This window comes from Calliphora vicina, chromosome 1 (genome assembly GCF_958450345.1).
Source record: "Calliphora vicina chromosome 1, idCalVici1.1, whole genome shotgun sequence".
NCBI lineage: Eukaryota > Metazoa > Arthropoda > Insecta > Diptera > Calliphoridae > Calliphora > Calliphora vicina.
In genome coordinates, this window is record NC_088780.1 from 158916523 (window position 1) to 158940138 (window position 23616).

General features: G+C 30.3%; 3 protein-coding genes across 8 annotated transcripts in view; 1 reads left to right on the top strand and 2 right to left on the bottom strand.

The window, feature by feature from the left end:
• yellow-e (L-dopachrome tautomerase yellow-e) overlaps positions 1-5507 on the bottom strand; it is a 102611-nt gene extending 97104 nt beyond the window's left edge. The window contains exon 1 of the mRNA XM_065510759.1: positions 5405-5507. The gene's annotated coding sequence lies outside the window, so the exon portion shown is untranslated. The remainder of the gene's footprint in view (positions 1-5404) is intronic.
• Positions 1-23616, top strand: part of Map205 (Microtubule-associated protein 205) — a 395519-nt gene that overhangs the window by 289525 nt on the left and 82378 nt on the right. The window lies entirely within an intron of this gene.
• Positions 5670-23213, bottom strand: yrt (yurt). 6 transcript variants are annotated; one of them, XM_065516388.1, is made up of 12 exons: positions 23051-23213; positions 21593-21994; positions 17156-17303; positions 16908-17084; positions 16636-16844; positions 15739-16565; positions 15531-15674; positions 15069-15188; positions 14788-14939; positions 11162-11352; positions 9628-10572; positions 5670-6889 (listed from the first exon to the last, which is right to left on the bottom strand). In XM_065516388.1, exons 2-12 carry the CDS (start codon positions 21815-21817, stop codon positions 6722-6724), a joined length of 3306 nt encoding a protein of 1101 aa, XP_065372460.1. In that variant the 5' UTR covers positions 21818-21994; positions 23051-23213; the 3' UTR covers positions 5670-6721. The 6 variants fall into 6 exon arrangements, with proteins under 6 accessions (XP_065372460.1, XP_065372459.1, XP_065372458.1 ...); XM_065516387.1 differs by having other exon boundaries at positions 23023-23213; XM_065516386.1 differs by having other exon boundaries at positions 22943-23213.

The following is a 23616-nucleotide window of genomic DNA, read 5'->3' on the forward strand; positions in this document are numbered from 1 at the left end:
GATGAAAAATTGTGTCTGAATTACTATCCAATAGGTCTAACCTTGGTCCCGAACGGAAGACATCGATTTAAAAAGTTGGTTCACTTGACGTGAAATCACCCATACAGTATGTCAAGAATGAGTTTTCACATTGAAAAAAAAATATATTTTCGACTTTGATAGCAAGAAATATACCACTTATTATTTCGATATATAAACTTTTTTATACACAGTATATATAAATCGTATATATGGAAAAAGTTCAAGTCCAATGTAAAAGAAACGAACAAGAAGTGAAAATAAAATACTATTTAGTTTTGGTAGTGTCAATTAACTCTTTTCACAAATTACAAGAAGTTAGTTTTAAGTAATTAAATAACTAAGGAGTGAGATCGAAAAATTCTTAACACACGTTTTTCATTACATTTTTTAACCCAAGTATTATTTGAATTTTTTTTTGATCAAGTTACCTTTGAAAAACATGTCAGTTATTATGTGTAATGTCAATTATATTAATTTTTTTGTTAATCTGATTAAAATGAGTGACCAGAAAAAAGTGCGTACTGAAATTATTAAATATTTTCAACAAAACCCAACTTGGTCTTACAAAAAGTTGGCCAAGCATACAAAGGTCTGCCGTCAAACTGTTTCCAATGTTATTAAACAGTACCGGGAGAACTTGTCAGTTGATAGAAAACCTGGTTCAGGTAGAAGGAATGGTCCACATGATGTTTCTAAAGCCAAAAAAATAGAACGCATTTTCAAAAGAGCTCCCAACACATCCGGTAGGAAAGCAGCCCGGTTAGCTCAGTGCTCGGACTATTTGGTACGAAAAGTTAAAGCTAATGCAGGTTTAAAAACATACAAGGCTCAAAAAGTTCCTGACAGGAACGCTACTAAAAATTTAGAGGCCAAAAACAGAGCACGGAAATTGAAGTCAAGTTTTATAAAAAAATATTCTTGCTGCATAATGGATGACGAAACGTATGTTCTGGCAGATTTTTCGCAACTTCCAGGTCAAAAATTTTATGTTGCTGATGCTCGAGGGAATGTTGAAGAAAAGTTTAGGACCCAAAAGCAGACAAAATTTCACAGAAAGTTCTTGGTATGGCAAGCAATATGCAGTTGCGGCAAAAGAAGCCACTCATTTGTTACAACGGGCTCTATAAATACCGAAATTTACATCAAGGAATGTTTACAAAAAAGGCTGCTTCCATTCATAAGACTTCATAATGTGTCCACTTATTTTTGGCCTGACTTGGCATCCTGTCACTATGGCAAACAAGCCCTTGAGTGGTACAAGAACAATAATGTGGTATTTGTACCAAGAGAGGCAAATCCTCCAAACTGCCCGGAGCTAAGGCCAGTGGAGAGATATTGGGCTCTTGTTAAAAGAGAATTGAAGAGTACAAAAAAGGTGTCCAAAAGTGTGGTAGATTTTAAACGGAGATGGACTACATGTTCGAGCAAAGTGACAGAAAGCACTATAAAAACGTTAATGGAAGGGTTTCCGAAAAAGGTTCAAAATTTCATCACTAGTGATTAAAACTATAAAAATAATTTTTTTTGTAAATTGTAATAATAATTTCAATCAAATAAAAAAAAAATTAAAGCTGTAAGTTTAGTGGTTTCTTTTTTATAAACATATATGTATGTTAAGAATTTTTCGATCTCACTCCTTAATCTATTTACTTATTTGGCAATTTTACTATTTTACTATTTTTTACTATTTATAAATCTGAGCGTTTTAATGAAGTTGTCTGACATTAGGCGCTCAGTTATTTTAGGTCTAGGGCTACCACTACATTTTAACGCTCCTCTACCCTCATTTCTGCTCGTTCTCAAACACTATAAATTATATTTCGTGTTGCCAAAAACATCCCCAACAACTCCTGTATACTTTTTTCCAATTGGCAATTGTAGTAAATTAGCAGAGTCACGTTGTAAGATATTCTTCTTCCTGGAAGTTTTCTTAACAATATTTTACATAATGATGACCACAAAACAAAAAATCGATCGCGAACTAACTAACAAATTTATAGAGAAGAAGAATACAGATCATAATTATCTGTAAATTACCATTGATCATTAAGTGTGTACCAAAAAACACAAATAAAATTGGTTGTGAAAAGAGTTAATTGACACTACCAAAATTAAGTAATGTTTGTTTTTGACTTTTTTTCCGTCTATTTTACATTGTAATTCAACTTTTTCCTTATGTAAGCTTTGTATATACTCTATATATTCATAACAAACCAAAAAAATATATGTAATGAAAGAATAAGTGGTATTTCCATGTAATCAAACTCGAAAATATAAATTTATTTTCAATGTGTAAACTCATTTTTGACATACTGTATATAATTTTAGACAATTTTAAAATTTTCAAATCGCGATATTTTTGAAAGGGTTTCCGATGAAGAGTCCTTTTGAACCGTAATATGTGTGATAAATTTCATTAAAATCGAAGATGTCAAATCAGAAACTAGCAGTTTTCTGTCCGTTTTGATATGCATTCTCCCAGAAGGCAAATTAAATTTAAATGTAAATGTTGTATTCGGCTGTGCTCAATCATTTACCCACCATAGATTTTTTTTTTCCAAAAAAAACTGCTCATCTTTTGAGGTCAACAACGAATCAAGCCAATATAGGATACTTAAAGCGAAGCGTATCCCAGAGAGAGCGTTCTGCATCGATCGAAACAAATATGTAGTAGTCGGACGGGACACGCTATGGACTATAAAGCGGGTGAGGCAAAACTTTCCAACCACTTCATTCTAAATATTTCATGTTACGGTTTCATGTCTGGCCGCATATTCTGGCCGTTTTTCGGCCAATGCTCGCTACAAACGAATCAGTTGCGTTCGGTACAGGTTCCCTGTAATAGTCTGCAGCTCATAATAGCGCCATGGATATTTGGCTTTGGTGTCGATTAGGATAGTGGGCCGGGCTGCACATACGATCTCTTACGTTTCGGGTTATTGTAATGGATCCATTTGTCATCATATTTCAAGGTCTCTCGACTTCAATTCGTATAGTGCCCAATTATCCTGCTTTTGGATGAATCCTGCTGCACACAAACGTTTGTTGCTGCTTGCGTAGCTTCCAATGATTTTGAAAGCTCTTGTTGAGTTTGACAACAATCTCCATGGAGTAATGTCTTCAACTCTTGGCCTTCCTTGTCAAAATCACCACTTCTGAACCGAATAAGCCATCTCTCGCACGTTGAAACCGATGAAACACATTCACCATATCAAACTAATTAAATACAAACGATCCTAGCAAAACTGAACTTGTACTGTTCTCAATGAAGATTAAGATTCCCAACTTTCCGCTACCCCGACTGAAGAGTGACTATGTATGTCTACAAAAGGGCTATATGCACGAGATGGGGTATTAGACCCTGCAACGTTAACTGGCTAGTCGACTAAACCGATACTATTTTATGGGACCTGTCTGGACAGGGTCTCTAACTGTAAACTCTTTGCAAGGGCCCTGATAACAGGGGCATTGCATACTAACTCGACAAAGTCGTTTTTCACACTACTGAATTGGTTACCAGTAGACCTAAGAAGTTGGTATTGAACTCGACCTTTAGGCTTAACTCATGGAATTACCGATCCTACGGACATGTTTGCATAACTGGAAGTATTCAAAATATCCCCGATCATATTGATTTCCCTTTTTTGAGGAATTTAGATTTTTCAATTCCGTTTAGTATGGAACTGATTATAGTCTCTATCTTCTTATAATGGGACTATCAATATATACGGATGGATCCAAAAAATGGGATAGAGACGGCGGATGCGTCTACATTCCTGAATTTCGGATAAGGATACATACGACTATAAGTAAAAGTAGTTTTATTTCAAATGCATTTTTAGTAATATAACAAAAAAATATCGCTAAATTTATAATTAATTTAACTTTTATTCACAAAAAAAAATAAAAAAATATGTTGACAAAAGTCTACATACGATCTGTACACTAAATAAACATTTTTCAGCGAATAAAAATTTTCATTAAATTCAATATTTCGTTGGGCCACCACGGGCATCTACAAGCGTCTGGGCATCGAAGCAACTAAATTTTCCTGTTCTGTGGACGTTATATTTTGCCATTCTTCTGGAAGGTTCTCCTTTAACATTGGTGCACAAGTATTAAAATGTTTTCGGATCTTCCGTTGTAGAATTTCCCACACGTGCTCAATAACATTAAAGTCCGGACTTTGAGGTAGTGTGTACAATTGTCATGGTGCAAGTAGAGTAGCTAATCTTTGACAATTTGAAACCAATGTTTCGGATCGTTATCTTGCTGAAAAAGCCAACTTTAACCAAGAGTTAATATCGGATGCTCTCAAATTTTGTTCCAAAATGGATTTGTACTGATAACGAACCATATTATCCTCAATGAACACTAACTTTCCCACTCCAGAAGCGGCGACAGTACCCCAAACCATCACACTGCCAACACCATGCTTAACTGTAGCGAGAACTGAATATTGTTACCGTTATTGTTTGAACTGTAGACTTAATAAATTGCATGCTTATCTGTTAGTATTTAGACTTTTGTCAATGTTTTTTTTTATTGTTTTTTATGAATAATTTTGCAAGTTTACATTGCAACAACATTTTTTATGGTACATAGCAATAAAAATAGATTTCAATAAAGTGGCAAAAATTGTGGTCGTACGTAGACTTATGTCGACCACTGTATATCACCTAGTAGTCCAAAGACAAAAAATTCTTAGATTTGAAAAATCAAAAGATATATTGTAATTGTCAGTTATTATTAGTTATCGCCAAAAATCCTATCAAACTGGGAAAATGTTGTTTATTTGCTAAAAGAAAGTTAAATTTTTATTTTTAATTCCCCCTAGATCTGCTCTTGAATTTGATTGATTGCAACTCATTTTTGATTTTATTAATATGAATTGCTATTCATTGTTCTAATTCATTTGAATGAATTCAAAATCAACTCAATTCAAAAGAATTGGAAATGAATTGTAATTCACTTTAACAAATTCATTTGAATTGGAAACGAATTGCAATTCATTTTACAGATTCATTTGAATTGAAACTTGAATTGGAAATGAACTGAAATTGATTTCTGCCTAATTCGTTTGAATTGATTCAAATCATTTACCCACCATATTTGAATCAATTCTTTTTTGTTGTGAAATGAATTAATTAAAAATTTAGATAATTCGTAACGAATTAAAATCAAAAAAGAATGATTCCAATACAATTATCTTGTAATAGCTAGAGTTTAAGAAATTACACCACGGGATGTTATCGATAATCTACAATTGATTGTATATTGAATTATATGATTGAATTACTGTACAATTTTACTCAAACTTTGAATGTGTGTAATTTCCCACATATTCCAATAAAAATAATAATAATGTATAAAAACGACTTACCAATGTTTTTATAATGGTTTGATTTGAATTGTATGATTATTTGATACTTGAAATTGGAATCTTGAAACTCTGCGATGCATAATAATATTTACTCTAATAGAGATTTGAAATGATTTGTATGATATAATTTGTTACTTGAAATAGGAATCTTGAATTGTTTGCTTTACGGCGACTTGCTAGCAAAATTTATTTCCCAGCTCACCATGTTGACAATTCATACTACGAGATAGATAAATTTAAAAATAAAAATTATTAAAATTCAAGCTTTCATTATTTATGTATAATAATAAAAGGGAATATTTATTTATTTATTCATTTATTTAAATATTTTATATGTAATTTTGTATTATAATAATAAAATAACTATGTATACTATAATATATACTTAAAAGTATGTAAAATATCGTTGTTTATTGCAAAATATTTTAAAAAAAAAATTGCCATATTTATTTGCTTTAATTTCGTTTGATATTTTATTTATTATTGTATAATTGCCATAAAAATAATACTAAACTGTTGTTACACATTTAAATTGTATATTTAAAAATAAAAAGGTAAAATACTCGTAGAAATTTGAGAAAAAATTACAGAAATACGATACATATGTAAGTAAAATGGACAAAACAACAGATTTGTTTTAAACTTGTTTCAAAAATATTAACTACTTATGAAAATTAATTGGAAGGAATCGAACAAAAATTATAATTATACATACTATTATAATTTATAAATGACGAGGAATGTAATAATAAATACAAATAAATGCCTTTTAAACGATGGTTTCATGTTCTTCTTTAAAATAATTTGTTTTTTTTTGTGGGATTTTCTTTTTCAAGTCTTTTAAGGATTTTGTAAATTTGGGACGTTAAGTATTGTATGTTTTTAAGTACTTAAATTAAGTAGTTATTATAATTAAATATAGCTGCATAAACATTTCTTTATGTTTTAATATTGTTATACATATATTCAAGGCACTTATTAAATAAATAATATAACTTTTTTAAAGTTGCGTTGCGTTCTTCATTGTCTTTTTATATGGTTAATTTTATATACTCTTTAAGTATATTATTATAGAATTAAATTAGATTTATAACATAAATATTTATATGTAGAAATAAAGTACATAATAATAATAATTATAAATTCAAGATCATTTTAAAAGTTGCATGAATAAATAAGAAACTAAGTAGTAAATGATTGTGTTTAATTTAGTTTTAAATTAAAACAGATAGATAGATAATATAACTAATAATAATAATAATATGTATTTAAAAGTACAAATGTATTACAATTAAAATACAACTACATAATATCTGTTTACAACTGGGTTGTTATAACAGATTTTCGTATAATCGTCGGTTCCTTACCTTTGGGCGCCGATACAACTTCCGAGGATACCAGCCAAGGTGATACCATTGCATCGTTTTGTGTTGTAATAACATGATGATGGTGATGATGATTATTATGTTGTTTGTATTGTAGTGGCTAAAAACATGAAACAAGAGTAATTGATAGAAATTAATAAAAGTTAAAATGTTGTTAATATTTTTTTAAGAATTTTAGTAAGTTTGATTCATTGTGGGTAATTTTATAATTTTTTGGAATTTATATATGATAAAAATGTTTGTGAATGTGGAGTTTTATTGTGAAATTTGGCAACCTTTTATGCAAAAATCTTGGCAGGTTTTTTCCCGTCAGAAAATAAAACTCATTTGAGGAATTTTATTTTTCCCGTCAGAAAATAAAACTCATTTTATGTAAATTGACACCTAAAGCTTGCCGCTGGTCAGATCATTACAATTTGTAAAGCACCTTGCATTGCAATTGAATCAATCGTCATTAAAATAAATAAAAATTGTTATTGTTTGATTCCTATTATTAAATTGTTGTTGTTTTTTCCTTAAAGAAATAAATTACTACACACATTATATCAGATAGACTCAATAAAAAAATATACTGAAAAAAAGAAAATAAACAAAATGAGTTTCATTTTCTGACGGGTAAAATAAAACTCCTTAAATGAGTTTTATTTTAGACGGGAAAAATAAAACTCCTGAAATGAGTTTTATTTTTATTTAAAATCCTCAAATGAGTTTTTTTTTAAACGGGAAAAATAAAACTCTTCAAATGAGTTTTATTTATGACAGCTAATTAAAACTCTCTTTTTAACAGTTTCATACAAATTTTTATTTTTACGTTGACAAATAACTGTTAACTGTGGAGTTGAGATCGTTTTTTTAATAGATAGATTCTGAAAGAGCACTTCAATACGAATCTATTGGTAGGTCTCCCTCCGTTGAATCTAACATGGAGAGTTTTTGAGTTTAAATTTTCTGGATAACTGTTATTTATGGTCTCTGACAAAAACATAAAGATTTATTTAAAACAGGAACATTAACATTTCTAGTAAATTATTAAGAAGCTTAACATTAAAATTTCTTAGAATACACTATGCGACAAAAAATAATACCTGGAAAGTGATAAAATTTTTCTGGAAGATGTCGAGTATAACCAGAATCTGTTTTTGAAATTTGCAAAATGTGTTTGCTGAAGAAATGCACACAAATTTTGTCAAAATACTTAAATAATATATATACCATTGGAAAGGTCACAGCTTCTTCTTTTTAAATCCGTTTTTTTACCCGTAACTCAAGATTTTCGAGGTATTTTGCAAATTTAAAAAACATATCCTTATTGTACTCGATAAAGCCTATCAGAAAAATAGTATTACTTTCCAGGTATTTCTACTTAAGTTTTTTTTTTGTCTCATAGTGATATTAATTCTTAAAAAAATATGACAAAAATATTTTTATAGACATTGTGATTTAAAAAGTTCTCTTCCAAAACGAATTACGACGCATTTTATCCAGATTTAGCTTAGTCGGACTTCTTAAATTTTTTAATAAAAGAACAAACGTTTGGAAATTCTACTACTTTGTATATCACAACATTTAGAAAAAGAGCATACAGGTGTTTTGAAATTCGAATCTTTTAGGGGAGAAACGGTTAAAAACTGTATTTTGGTACTTTTTTGGCATCCTATGTATCTTTTAAATCGAGTTTGGTACTTTTTGAAAATTCGAACCATTAAGAATAAAATTTGTATTATCTTAAGGAGAAAAAAGTACCAAAAATGGGAAAATAGATAGACAGATACAAAGCAAAATGTAAACTAAATCTCACTTAATTTAGAAAAAAAGAAGACGTGTTTGTTGATATTCGAATCTTTTAGGAAAGAAAATGGGTAAAGACTGTATTTTGGCAACATAACAGTTTAAATTTTAAACATTTGTTCCTCCAGTGACACAACAATTAACTAAAAGCGTGTTATTTCGAACTCGAGTGCGAATGAATATTGGACAAAATCCGGATAAGCAGTTTGGTGCAGTATTTTAAAATTTCAGGGTGTTGGCAGGTTGTTCAAGAAAGAAAAAGGGAAATTGGTGCCTTTTCTTCTAATGGTACTTTTTTATATTTTAATTTATTAAATTTTTTCTCGAAAATCGCATTCATTGGATCTAATCATTAATTCGACTGAAGTATATTTAAACCAATTCGTCATCAGATGAACCTCAGAAAATACGTTAATTGTCTATATACATATATGACTTAGTAATCGAGATATAGGTAAAAAATCGAAGTTGTCTTGATTTTTTGCTTATATCTCAGCCATTTGTGGACTCATTTTCCCGATTTAAACATGCGAAGTATTTTGAATTTCTACAGGTACACCCAGAGTATCTGACGGGAATCAAACCCGAAAACACCCGATTGATAATCCAGAACACTATCCTCTAGTCTATCGGGCAGCGAACTAGGACTATATCTGATATTTTGGGGTCTTCGGAAATTTGATTTCAAACGACAGATGGACAAGGCTATATCGCCACCGCTATCAATAACGATCCAGAATATACTTTATGGGGTCGCAAATGAAAAATGTGGAAATTACAAAGGGAATGACAAACTTATTTATACCCTTAACACTCATGTGGTAAAAGGTATAATTAAGTTTAAGCAGTAGTTACTGTCTTGTCCGAAATAAGCGATGGATGTTAAGAATAAAAATAATGAATTGTAATGTTTTTCTTTACAAAATTTACATAAAAAAGCATTTGTGAAACATATAAATAAAACAAAACCATAATAAAACAATTCATATAATGCACAAAACAAAACATAAAAGAAAAATTATAATAAAAATAAATATAAAAAAAACAAACCTTTTTATCGTGTATACTTTCATTAATATCATTATTAAAGGACTGTTGCTGTTGTAGTTTGATGGCATCACGTTGTTTTTGCTGACGTTCCTGTTCACTCAACGTGGAAAACAGCAAAGTGCCTACCGAGGGTGTTTGTGACATTTGATGCGTCGTTGCAGAGGATGATGATGTGCCCAATGAATCCACTTCGGATCTGCCATTTGTATGCTTTTCCGCACTGGCTTTCACATTATTATTGATAATATTGTTAATGAAAATTTCATTTATCAACATTTCTGCTGTAGTCGAGGTTAAAGTTGGAGTTGTGGGTTTATTTTGTGGCATAGGAGTAGCAGAGGTTGTGGTTTCGTTTTTATTACATGACGGCGACATGGATGAGGCGGACGTGTTGGACAATGTTGAAGAAGAATTTAGAGTTGATTGTATTGTAGATGAATTTATAAGAGTAGTTTTTGTGGTATTTGCAGATGTGGATGGTGTTGTATTAAGGATATTATTATTATTATTATTGTTATTATTTGTAGCTGTGCTGGCGTTTTTAGGAGAGCAAGAGGAGGCGGAGGTGGAAGAGCAAAATGTGGACGAGGCGTGGCTTATATTGTTATTATGATTTGAGTAGGTGGACATTGGTATGGTGGCATTTGTATTCATAATGGTTAGAGAGTTTGGTGGGGATTGATGATGTAGATGGTGGTGATAATTGCTGGTATGTATGGAAGAGGAGTTATGATGATGGGGTGGTATTGGTGGTGTATTTGTTTCAAATTCTGATATAAAACTTGCATTAGCAAATGGAGATGTTGGTGACGAAGTATTACTTCCATTATTATTACTGTTTGCAGTGCTATTATTATTAGTAAAACCAAATATATTACCAGAATTTTGATGGTCAGCCGTTGTGGGTTTTTGTTCTGTTATGCTCAAAGTCAATTTATCGCCACCCTTTTTAGTGTTTTTTTTAAAAATATTTTTTTGTTATTTCCATTTGCAATTCCATTAAAAATTTACACCAATTCGTCGTTTATACACGACACATAACGTACAATTTACATTCATATATTTAGTAGATTCATGATCGCAAGGTGATAATTAAGTTTTTACAACAAACATAAAGGCAACGAATGATGAATAAGTGAGTAAAATGGATACACACATTATTTGTTGTGGGAGAAGGGGGGTTTTGAAAAAAAAAAACGAAAGAACAAAACAGATAAATAATAATAAACAAAAATGTAAATAAAGTAAAATGAAAGTGCAAAACAAACTATGCAATTAAATTAAATGTGAAAAAATAAGAAATAAACAGATTAACATTTAACTTTTTAAGCTTAAGCTTTAACTTTGTACATTTACATTTAACACAGACAGCATACATTTACTTATTTATACATAAACAAAAAGTATAAACAAAATAAAGTCATTAGCATTTTTATTTTTTTTCTCTCAATTCGTGAAAAACGTACATAAACTTATAGTTAAATAAATGAAGAAAATCCTATTAGGAACAAGCTAAAAAGAAACTTATACTTACAACTGAAATGTAGGTGGCATTGAGTGAGTCTGGCCCGTCACTATGGTGGATTGTTGTTGTTGTATTTTGTAGATTGTTCGTTGTAATGTTGTTATTGTTGTTAGTGCTATTCACTGAAGTTGCTGCCGGCACAAACATTTGATTCGTTAACTTGGCATTCGTGTTCGCTCCAAGCTCTTCCTCGACCCGTGCTATGGAAGTAAAGCAAATACAAATGAAATAAAGTTATTAAATATGTATTGGAAAATAGTAGTTTTTACACATTTACAATGTATGTATTGTGTTTTTAATTTATTAATAGATATTTACAATTAAGGATTTCAATTTGAATTGGTCTTGGCCATTTATTCTAAATATTAAAATGTTTAATTAACGATCTAAAACTGATTTTAACTGAGTTTTAGGCATTCTAATATTTCACATCAATCTGAAACTTTCAGCAGTTAGATTTCCAGCTGTTTTGAACTGTCTTATACTATTTTTAATATTTCACTTCCCTTAGATAGATTTCCAGCCAAAAAAATAGAAGTAGCTTAAAATGCATAATGTTATCATGACTTCTTAAGAACTCATACAAACAAAATTCATTCCTAATGTCTTCCTAAATTCGAAACATGAATAAACTGGACCCCAAGTACACAAATAAGTCAGTGGGGTTATCATGGAAATCCTTGCCATATGCAGAACATCAGTTGGGGCCGCACATTCTTTGCTGGACTAGTAGTCATTAATTTTGTTGTTGAATACAGACCATAGTAATAACAGTATGACTCTTGTTCACGGCAGAATGCTCTCTGTCCTGTATGTTGAAATAAATTACAAACATGATTGATATATTAATATATCGATATAAGGAAAAAATCGGAACAACCGGCCAATTTTGGATCTATACATATCTGGATACTAAGTCATTAATGGTGTCATTCTATGATGATAAGGAAACTCAAAGATGAATACAACTTTTCTAAATCAGCTTGTAAACTTATATTCTCGTATTTGGTTGGTAGATCACAATATGTGGACTATAATGGAACTACTTCTTCTCTTCGTGTTTTATCAACTGGTGTTCCTCAAGGTTCCGTTTTAGGTACCCTACTTTTCACGTTATATATCAATAGCCTTTCTGATTTTGTTACCTCATCCTTATGCAAGACCTTTATTTTTGCTGATGATGTTTTCTTACTTTTCAATAGCCAAATTGACTTTAGTGATGTTTTACAGAGCAATATCGATTTATGTTTGGATAGAGTTTGTGAGTGGACTTCTTTCAATTCATTACCTATTAATCCCGCAAAGTCTAAAGCCATTATGTTCGGTCCAACTAGTCGTTTCTTTCCTGACATTAATATTGTTTTGGGTGACGTTCAAATAGCCTTAGTCGATCGTATTAAGTTTCTAGGTATACATTGATAGCAAATTTTCTTTTGATCCCCATATTGATATGGTTTATGGAAAAATTTGCGAATTAGATATAATTTGGCTCATGCTTTAATGTTTTCACAAATCTTATATGGTCTTGAGGTTTACTCTGGTACTGGCTCTATGCGATTGAGAAGGATTTGTCGTATATTTAACTTAATAGTGCGTTTTGTTTATAATGTTAGACGCTATGAACATATTACGAACTTTGCTTCTCGTTTTCTTGGATGTACTTTTAATAACTTTATTAAATGTCGAAATTTGTTTTTGTTTTATAAAGTTACAAAAAATGCCAAACCTCCTCGGTTACGCAGAACTTTTGTTTTTACGCGATCTACTAGAAATCCCCAAATATATTTACCTAGAATCTCAACATCTTTTTTTGAAAAATCTTTTATTGTGCGGATAGCAAGACTCTGGAACTTTTTGCCTATTACGTTACGTATTTTTTCTTGTTCTAACAATGCCTTTCGTTTAAAAATATTAGACTTTTTAAATACTCACTAATAGCTACTGATGGACAATAAATATAATTATGATATTTATTAATACATATTTTTTTTGATGTGGCTGGGGAGCCTTAATCTAAAGTGATAATTTATTTTTGTTTTTATTGAATTTATTAATTGAAAAAGTTATAAGAATCTCAGGTATTATTTACTTGTAATATTGTTATTTTGGCCTATAAGGCTTGATATTACAAAAAATTAATAAATAAAATAATATATACAATATGGATATCTAATGAATGATATTTCAAAGTCAATTGCAACGATAGTAAGTTGGACCTACAATGGGTCAAAAAAAATCGAGAAAAAAATTTTTAACCCGAATTTTTTTTACCCAACAAAATTTTTTTTAAACATTTTTTCAATAGAAAATATACATTTCTTTTTTTGAAAAATTAAAAAAAAATGGTTTTTCAAAATTTTGAAAAAAAAATAAATAAATTTTGTCTACCTTGGTGAATTGTATATATGATTCGGAACAGCCGAATATAGCTATCTTATTTGTTTTGTCTAAAAACGGGTCCCTGAGGTCAGAGGCTATTTGATGGCTGCCTGTGATGGTTTTAAGGCTACATTTTAATAAGTATTTATAACAGAACAAAACATTGATCAACCAATTGCTTTGCAGCTAACCAACAATGTATTATTATCCTTCCAAAGATGCCAGCTAATGCTTTGAAAAATAAATTATTACAAAAGCTGTTATTTTGCCAGACATTCAAAAATATTTATCTGTTCAAAAAAGACTATTGCCAATAAATTCTCCATATAAGGTCATAAATAAACTATTCAAATATTACTTTATAATGTTTAAGGTTAAAGAAAATCCAAATCAACCAACATTCCTAAAAGTATCCGTAATTTAATTTTATTAATTTTGTAATTTAAATTATAATATAATAAACCTAGTTCTTGTTTATGAATTAAATAAAGATGAATAACTACCAAAGTATCAAATTATTTATTAACAAAGTTTCCCATTGAGTTTCTTTTTCTAGTGCCACCTCTTCACAACAAAAAAACATAGTTTGTTTAAATTCCATCATTGTTCTTTTTTAATGTAATTTGTAAACACATGATGTGAGGTAATACAATTTTTTTTCTCATGTTAGTGCTAATTTCTAGACAATACAAGTTTGTTTTTAACACGTGTATATTTTATTATATTAAAAGTAAAATAATAATGTATTAAACAAACTTTAAAGATGAATTAAGTGAATAATGAAATAAATTCATGAAGGCAAAGGTTTAGAAATAGTATTCTTAAAGTCTTTTAAATGACCTTTCGATCATTTTAAATATGGAATGATTTTTCTAAATTATTAAAAACCAAATTAACAAAAAAAAATTTGATATTTTTTTATTATTTTTGATTTAAATGACGAAATATTTCATCCATTCATATTTACAAGACTTGCTTCAAAATACTCTTCTGTTGCGGTCTTACATATTTGCAAGACTGTTTGCAAAGGTTTTCATTCTTGCAAATTTACTCAAGTGTAGTAAATCACAGTTTCGTATTTGAAGTCTTGATAGACTTGCTATGTTTCCAAGGGTAGTTTACTATGTAGAGTGAATTCCATCACTAATTCATTCAAATTTAAACTTAATATTTTGTTAAAATAAAGTATCGTTAAAATTAAATTTAGTTTAAAGTACATATCTTGGAAATTAAATTTATTTTAAAATTAAACTCACCTTTTAATATATTACACTTAATATGACCCGGTGGTAAAGCACCCGCTCCAACATTAGCCATTTTCACTTGATTATTGGGTTTCTCTGAATTCGATAAACGTTTAAGGGTCTCCGTATTATGATCCATATCAAAGGTTTTATTAATTGTGACCCTTTAGTTATACAAAACACATACAAAAATAATAAAATATGAATAAAATATTATAATTAAAAGAATATAATAAAAGAAAATAAATTTTAAAACGAGATAAAATAAAATGTTTGTTATAGATTTACACTACCTTATACTGTTAGCATCATTAATGGCCTCAGTGGCTAAAACAGATGGGGATGGGTCTTTAACTATGGACTTTAGTAATGAATCTAGCTCTTTATCTTTATCCGACAAGCCACTTTTAATGCTGTATACAAATACAAAACAAATAACACAATTTTGTTGAAACAACAAAATCAAATACGAAATTAATAATGAAAAATGATGATACACACAACAGAGACTACATATTTAAGAAATGAAAATTAAAAAATTAATAATAATATAAATGAAAACACATGTAAGTTTTAATATAAAATACATAGCTAGATGATGGCTGATAGTTTGTAAACATTTTGAAACAATGCCAAAAAAGACATAATTAAATGGTTTGTAAACATAAAATTAATTTTGCTGCTGATATTCGCACATAAAAAGCTGATGTAGTGTATAATTTATTAAATATGTAGTAAAAAAGAAAAGAATTTACCTTAGACCTGAATGTATAGAGGCTTTGCCAAATGAACTATTATGCGAAGCATTGTTACGGAATGGATTGGTTTCTTCGAAATTCTTAGTATTATTAGGTGAATAGGGAGCAATACTACTAGCACCAGCACATTCAGTATCCAATCTACAATATAGACAATTTTATATTAATTTAAATAACTTATTAGTAGAATTAATTAAAAACTCACTTCACAGTTAGACCAGCTTTACCAAAAGAACCAATTTTACTATAAGCAGGATCATCAGTGCTCGAATTCGATCTAATCGAATTGCGGCCTAATGAAGCGCATGCATTTTGCTGAGAACCCGAATGCACAGAACTACCACATATGGCATCATCGTAGACAGCAGACGTATTGTGTATGACCGTCTGTATGGAGGGAGAAGGCGTTATTGTATTTATTGTGGGCTGATTATCAACAGAGCCACTGGATAATATCGAATCTACAGTTGTATTTAAGTTTTCAGCCGTTTGAGCTGTTGAGGGGTTGGCCGCTGCTGCTGCAGCTGCCGCAGCTCTTGCATTAACAGAAGCCAAAGCAGAGGCTGCATTCTCTTGGGAGGCCTTTTGTCGTTCACGCAACAAATGCGATTGACGACTGGCGAAACGCTGTGATGGTCTACGCTCAAATTGCACTGTACGCCGGGCACGACTTTGCACGGTGGCCTGGAATTCTGTGCGTCCAGAATAGCGAAAACGTGAACCCATGCGAAAGAAGTTCTGACGAGCCGAAGGACCCTTAACAGGTGCTCTTAAACGGAAGAAGGTATGATGTTCCACAGCACATTTCCATAAATGTTTGCAGGCCTTTTCATTGTATAGGCGAAAAACAAATGTATGTTCTTGTTCACGACCCTCATCGTCGTCTTCAATGACAATGAGTGTTAATTTCTTCTTTTTAAAATCGAGTTTACTTATTTTTGGCCAAAAGAATAGGCCTATTTTTTGATCACGCTCAAAAACTAAAATGCCAGTTGGTGTCAAGCCTAAATGGTATTCGCAGCCGTCTTTGCCCTGTGGAAATTTTTTAATATTTTTAATAATAATAATTTATAATCAAATTTATACCCAAAAAAAAACTTACTAAAACTGTATGCATATCAACACCATACATATCCAGCCATTTGGCTTTATTCAAAAATGCTGTTTCAGCTTGAGCCGGGGTTAAACCGCGACAGGTTTTGTATTCCTCTAAAATATCGATTTCTAATTCCTCAGTTTGTTCGGGTACAAAACGAAATTCAGAAACAGTAGCCGCTGTATGAACATGTTCATCATAATCTCCCAATTCAGCTAATATGGAAAAAGATATAACAATAATATTATTTTACAAAAATCTCTATTTCAATTACTTACATTGCAAAGCCAAGGCACACAATTCGGTGGCCTTATCATCGGGACAATCTAAACGACCCTCTAGTAAATCATGTTTCAATTGCAAAAAGAACAAATAACGTGTTAATTCTTCACGCAGAGTATTTGGTTCGGAGGAGTAAAATTTCACTTTTAAACGAAATGTATAAGGTGGACCAACTGCAATAATTATAATAAGATGTATGAGTAAATTGTGTAATTTAAAGAGATTTGTTTGCAAATTGTCTTACTTTTAACTTGTTTTTTAATGGGTTTTGTAGGATCCAGCCAATGTTTAACATGATTGGCATCCATAAATTGCAAACCAAAATAATCTTTTTCTATAATATCCAAATTATAAAATACTTGTTCGTATAGAAAACCGCCCATTGCTTTTTTCTGAAATTAAAAGTATTTAAAGTAGATTGATTAAATTGAATAAAAAAACATTTTGAAATATCAAAAATTGGAAAAGTATATAAAAATAAATCTTGTAAAAATATGAATTTTCTGAATTTTAAAGAGACATAGTATAGTAAATTGGACTCCTTATAAGGATCCGAAACATATAATCCATATTTTGTAGATATTAACTGTTCTACTAGCTAAATTCAATTTCATATTAGCTGTAATATTTATTTTAATTAGGGGCGTTCTTTATTTTACTTAACTATAACACGTCCATTATTTATTTACACACTTCACCGTTTGTAATTTCTATATTTTTCATTTAAGAACCCCATAAATTATATATTCTGGATCGATATTGCTAGCGTAGTCGATATAGCTCCAAAATAACTTACGTACATGATTGATACATCAATATAACCTCTATAATCCTGGTTCGTTTCTTATCTAAATTCGGGAAAATCGGCTAACAAATGTGTGTGATATAAGCAAACAATCACATGTACCTCGATATTTGACCTATTTTATATATATACTAGCTAAAACCCGGTTTGCTTTGCTACCCATATCGTAATGAAATAAAAAATTTAGAGATAAAAAAATATATGTAAAATTATAGAACTATTTTGACAAAGTTTGAACAATCTCGTAATTATAGTTCTCAAGATATTTAGAAATAACTGTTTAATTTGTATGGCAGTTGACTCACCCCTGTACCAATCCCTCCCATATTTTGGTTAAACTTCATGCAATTATACGAAATTGATTCATATAAAGTTTGAAGACTTTCACAATTATAGTTCTTGAGATATTGGAAAATAACTATTTACTTTGTATGATAGATGCCACGCACAATAATACAATACTGCCCATTTTCAGCCAAACTATGTACATTAATAAGTGAGATATTCTTAAGACTTCCACAACTACAGTTCTCCAAATATTCGAAAATAACAATTTACTTTCAGCCCAATTATGTTAAAAAAAAACGAAAAGGGAAAAAACTCCCGGGAATTTTTTTTTTCATAATAGGGATGTTTGTATGGGAGGTACCACGCCCATTTGAAATTTTGTAACAAAAAGTAGCCTACAGTTCCTTCCAGGCATACAGGAACATACTGTAAAAATTACAAGTAAATTGGATCAGACGTTAAACAAATAAATATACCAACGTAAAAATCGGAAAAAAAATTTAACCCGAATTTTTTTCCACTAAAAAATTTGTCTGAAATATCTTCATTATAAACAATGATTTGTGTTTAACCGTTTAATGCATATTGTTGCCAATTGTCTACATTCCAGTTCCACTTAATTTTAGACGAACAGAAGCTTGATACTAATTCAGATTCTCCTTCAGTAAAATCAAATGGAGTACGAAATGTTTCAGCTAAAGAAATTCTAAATCAAACTAAAGCTAAAGTAAATATAATAAATAAGAATCAACTAAATATTTGATACTTTATAGAAAAATAAAAGTAAAAATCATGCATTTAAGGGTTAAAAATAAAATAATTAATGAGTGCTCAACTTGAGAAGCGAAGAAATATTGAAATTAAATCCAATGCATTGAAATTAAATTCATCTCCATAAACAAGTATTGGGATAATATTGAGCAAAAATTCATGACTATAATAGTTACAACAACCTACCTAAAACACCATTTATTATTGAATCTTATTATATTTTATTTGAATTATTGATTTTTCATTAATTAACTTTAAATAAAAACTTTTTATGAGTTATGTTCTAAATGTTTTAATAAATTTGCGTTAACTTCAAAGAATAAATCAATAAAAAAAAAATTAAAACATTTGTTTGTTATTTAAATTCAGAGACAGTGGTGTTTTTATGAATATAAAGTCGTTTAATTTTATTTTCTCTTGAATTTTTAGTCAAATTAATTTTATACAAAATATGACAGAATATGTTGAATAGATTTAGTAATAATAATTTTGTGGGATCAATGAGTTATCTCTGAATTATTCGATTGCAATTATATGGATCATTCATATTATCGTCTGAATATCATTAAACGACTATAAATGAAAACTATTAGAAATGTCTGTAATAAGATTTATTTTAACTGAAAAAACATTATGAAATCGTTTAACAATCATTTCATATTTACATTTGTTTCAAAAGTCTAAACTTGATTTTCGCTAGGATAAAAAACGGCGACGTGAATTACATTTATAGGTATATTTGCAACAGGTGTAAGGTATAATATGGTCAGGCTTGACAATAATTTCTTACCCCCAGTAACACGAAGTCTGGTTATGTGTTAACTGACAGTTTTCATACAAAAACAATTTTACTCGACAGTATAACTATCAGTTAACTCATAATCAGGCTTCGTGTTAAAGGGGATTATTGGGTATGTCGAAAACCGTGTTTATATACAAAATTTTGCATTTTAAGCCGGCATCCGAATGGACAGGTTTAGTTTTTTCGATTTTTCGAAAATCAATTAGTAATACGAAAAATTGCACGAAAATTAGGTTTCTCGTTTTGAGTGGTGCAAAATTATTTAAAAGATTGCGAAAATTATTGTAACAATAAAAACTCTGTTAACATTTGAAAAATTATGCCAGGTATTATTCATAAAGAATTTTCTTTGCGGTTCCCTAATGGATTGTGTTGCGTTTAGCACCAGTGGAACCATAAAGTTATGGATTCTTTCTGGAAGACAACCGTACGTACCATGTTTCAAGATCAACAATGACCTGATATGTGCAACATAGATTATATTATAACAGTTATTTCCGTGGTAAAAATGCGTTGTTTTATTGAAATAATATATTCAAAATCCTCTATCTTAGAAAACTGTTTATTTCTCTTATTTAACAGCCAGCCAAAACTTATCATTGGTCCAACAAATTATTATTTGTTTAATCACGTTGACTTTCGAAAATCGAAAAAATAAGACAGATATTATCTTTTCTAAATCATTAATTTTCAACTGTTACTTCGGTCAAAATGGACAGCGAATGAAAAGTACATGAAAAGACATTTGATATTTGAAACTGTTTCCAAAGGAAGACTTGAACATTGAAAGAAAACATGGATTAGGAAGAAAGTTCCAGAATGCAATGCGGTAAAGAACAGAAGCAAAATAAAGACAATTCCAAGAAGTTTCTTGTAAAATTTTCATTTGCAGTTGTTGCAAAAGAAGCTAATAATGTGTGACTTCAGGCACTATAGAAAATAGGCCCTTGAGTGGTATTCATAGAATAATGTCAATTTTGTATGAATACAGGAGGCAAATCCATCCAACTGTAAAAAAAATTATAGAACACAGAAAATGTATCCCAGGACATGTCCGATTTTAAGCGTAAACGGACCTCCTCGTCTAAAAAGGTAACGGATACCACTATTTTGGAAAAAGTGTATAATTTAATGTTTAATTAATTTGTACACTATTTGAATAATTTTACATACTTTTGAGAATTTTTATATTGAATGGTTTAAGTTTTATTTCACTCTTTATATACATGTTATCTACAATATTTTTTAAGGAAGCTATTAAATTCTGCATATTTTTTTTTTATTTTCCATTATTGAACATTTGTTTGGAGATTACAATCAATTACTATTGTAAAATAATGGTTTCATGTTATTTAAGCATTTCTAGATTTAGACTGGATTTAGGTCTTAGAAAATATGGTTATCTTGGGCTATTACGCTCTTCAAATTTTGTATATTAATCAAGTTATTTGAAGGTGTTGCCCATCACCTACTTTCACATATCATATCTATCAAAGAATAAAAAGCCTTTAATCATTTCTATTTTAAATACAAATTTAAAACAATAAAAGGAAATTACAAAATATAAATTTCACAAAATTAGCATATCAATAGGCAAAATGAAATAAAATTAAAAATTTCATATAGAAAACCAGTCTCAGCTACAGCCTACAATTTAACAAACATAAAAAACTAGTAAAAACTTGTAGTATAATTTTGTCTATACAGTCAATATTAATTTTATATTCTCGTAGGTCAAGAATTTAGAAAATAAATGCATACTATAGAAATTTAGCAATTTCTTATAAGTTATAAATATATAATTATAATAAAAATGAATAGTCTAAAATGAAATGAATAACGAGTGTAGTGTGTCAGACCGTCACACATTAAATTAAACCGAAAAATGAGACCTTAACAAAATTTGTATTGGTAAACACAAAACATATTAAATGCAATTCATTGTAAATTACAAAATATGTAAGTATGTAAGTACATTAAATATGAAACTGTGATGATGTAAATCAGTTACTTACCGAACATTCAATGGATAGATCTGTATTATCCAGTAATATAACACGACAATCTATTTTATTCTTATTTACTGGTATACGTTGTGGTTTTATATGAGATGAAGTGGCACCACCACCTGCTACCGAGGGACCTCTGGCATCTGTGCGGTCGTTACCACTGCCACTGGCACCAGCAGAATTATCCGCATAATTATTGCGAGCTTTACGGCGACTTAGAAAACGCAACATATTGTTGCTGTTTGTTTGTTAGTTTCTTGTATATTTATTCCACAATGACACACAGACCGACGAGAGTTTAATTAACAATCAAAGATGAGGAAGAAGATCAAACAAACAAACTAACGAAAACACGAATAGTTTAAACGAACTAAGAGACATTAACCAAGTTTGCACGTAGTAGAACAGCTAAAAGGTTGAAAAGATTATTTTATTGCTTGAGTCGATCAATCGTTTGGTTGTTTTTGATAAGTTAGATAGATGAATTGATGGATGGATAGTTGAAATATTATGCCAACAAGTCTGACACAAATACTTTTACTGTTGATGTTGCTGTTTGTTGACTTGATGTCGTAGTGCACTTTATAGAGACCGACCACAAAAGAAAACATTTAACATTTTCTTCATACAGACGACTGAGTGACTATACATATACACCAAAAAAAAAGTAAAGTGGGCACCTCTCTCTAGCTTTAAAAAAGAAAATACTATCAATTTGTTGGTTGCTTCTTCCAATTTTTCGTGGATGTGGTGGATGGAAAATAATGTTCTCTTGCTGTTATTGTTTTTTGTTTTGTTTTAAGTAGTATGGATGATGATGATGATGTATGCGGTGTAAACTTGAAATTGATTTTTTTTTTTCGTTTGCGGTTAAACTAATCTTGATCCTGTTTTTCGTTCGGTCTGATGCTGCTGCAGCAGCAAGCAATAAGAAGAGAAGTAAGTGGTAGTAACCAAACAGCCACAAAATATAAAGGTAGCACAAGCAGCTTACACTTTCTTACACTGAGCTAGAGCAGCTTCTTGCTGTAGTGGTGGTAGTAGTATTTTATTTTTACCCACAATTACTACAAACTTCTATTTTGGCTAACTAACCCACCAGTCAGCCATTCAGTTTGTCAGTCAGTCAGCCAGCAAACAAACACGAAAACTCAGCCAGCCACTCACTCACTCGATCCAGCCACAGCCAACAAGTATAAACACACAGATTTACTTTTTTAAGTGAGACCAACGAAAAAAATAAAACAAAAATAATACACAACGCCAGAAATGAAATGAAATAAAAACACAGACACAACAAAACGCGTTTCTAGAAGGCGGAGGCTTTGCTGTTTTGCTTGATTTTTCTTCACACACATAAATTGATTAAAAAAAGTTGAGCAGCCCCAGCCAGCACCATCATCAGCAGCAGTAATTACACAAATTAGAAACTTTACTTTTTTCAAAACATTTTTTAATGTTTACATTTCACATAAAACACCATTATTCGAATTGTTTTCATTTAATCACAATATCATGAACTTGTTGCAACTAATTTTATTGATTTTAACATAAAAATAATAAATAAATTTTAATAAAAACTAAAAGGTTAAACGAAACGAAAAGAATCTAAACCGAGAAGAAAAAATACTCTGAATATGTGTTTGACATAAAAAAAAAACTAACACACAAACAGGGTTGTATTTATTGGCAGCACTAAGAATATTGAATCTGGCAACTTTATACTCCTCCGGCTCACGTCTACGGCTCACACGCTCACGCCAGTGTATTTCTTATGGGAATGTTTGCTGCTGAAAATCCACCAAATCTAGCACGTAAAAACGTAATATAAAAAAAATGGTTTTTGCTCACGTCAGCCGCGGTGTTGCCACCAACATGCAAACTGCAACAAATTTGAAGGCGTAACGCCTGGCGACATCTGGTGGTTAATTTGGTACTTCAAATGTAGTTAGTGTTGACCAGATCCATGTGTTAGATAAAGCAGGATTAATACCGTTTTATACTATATACATTATAATGCAGGTGTCGGT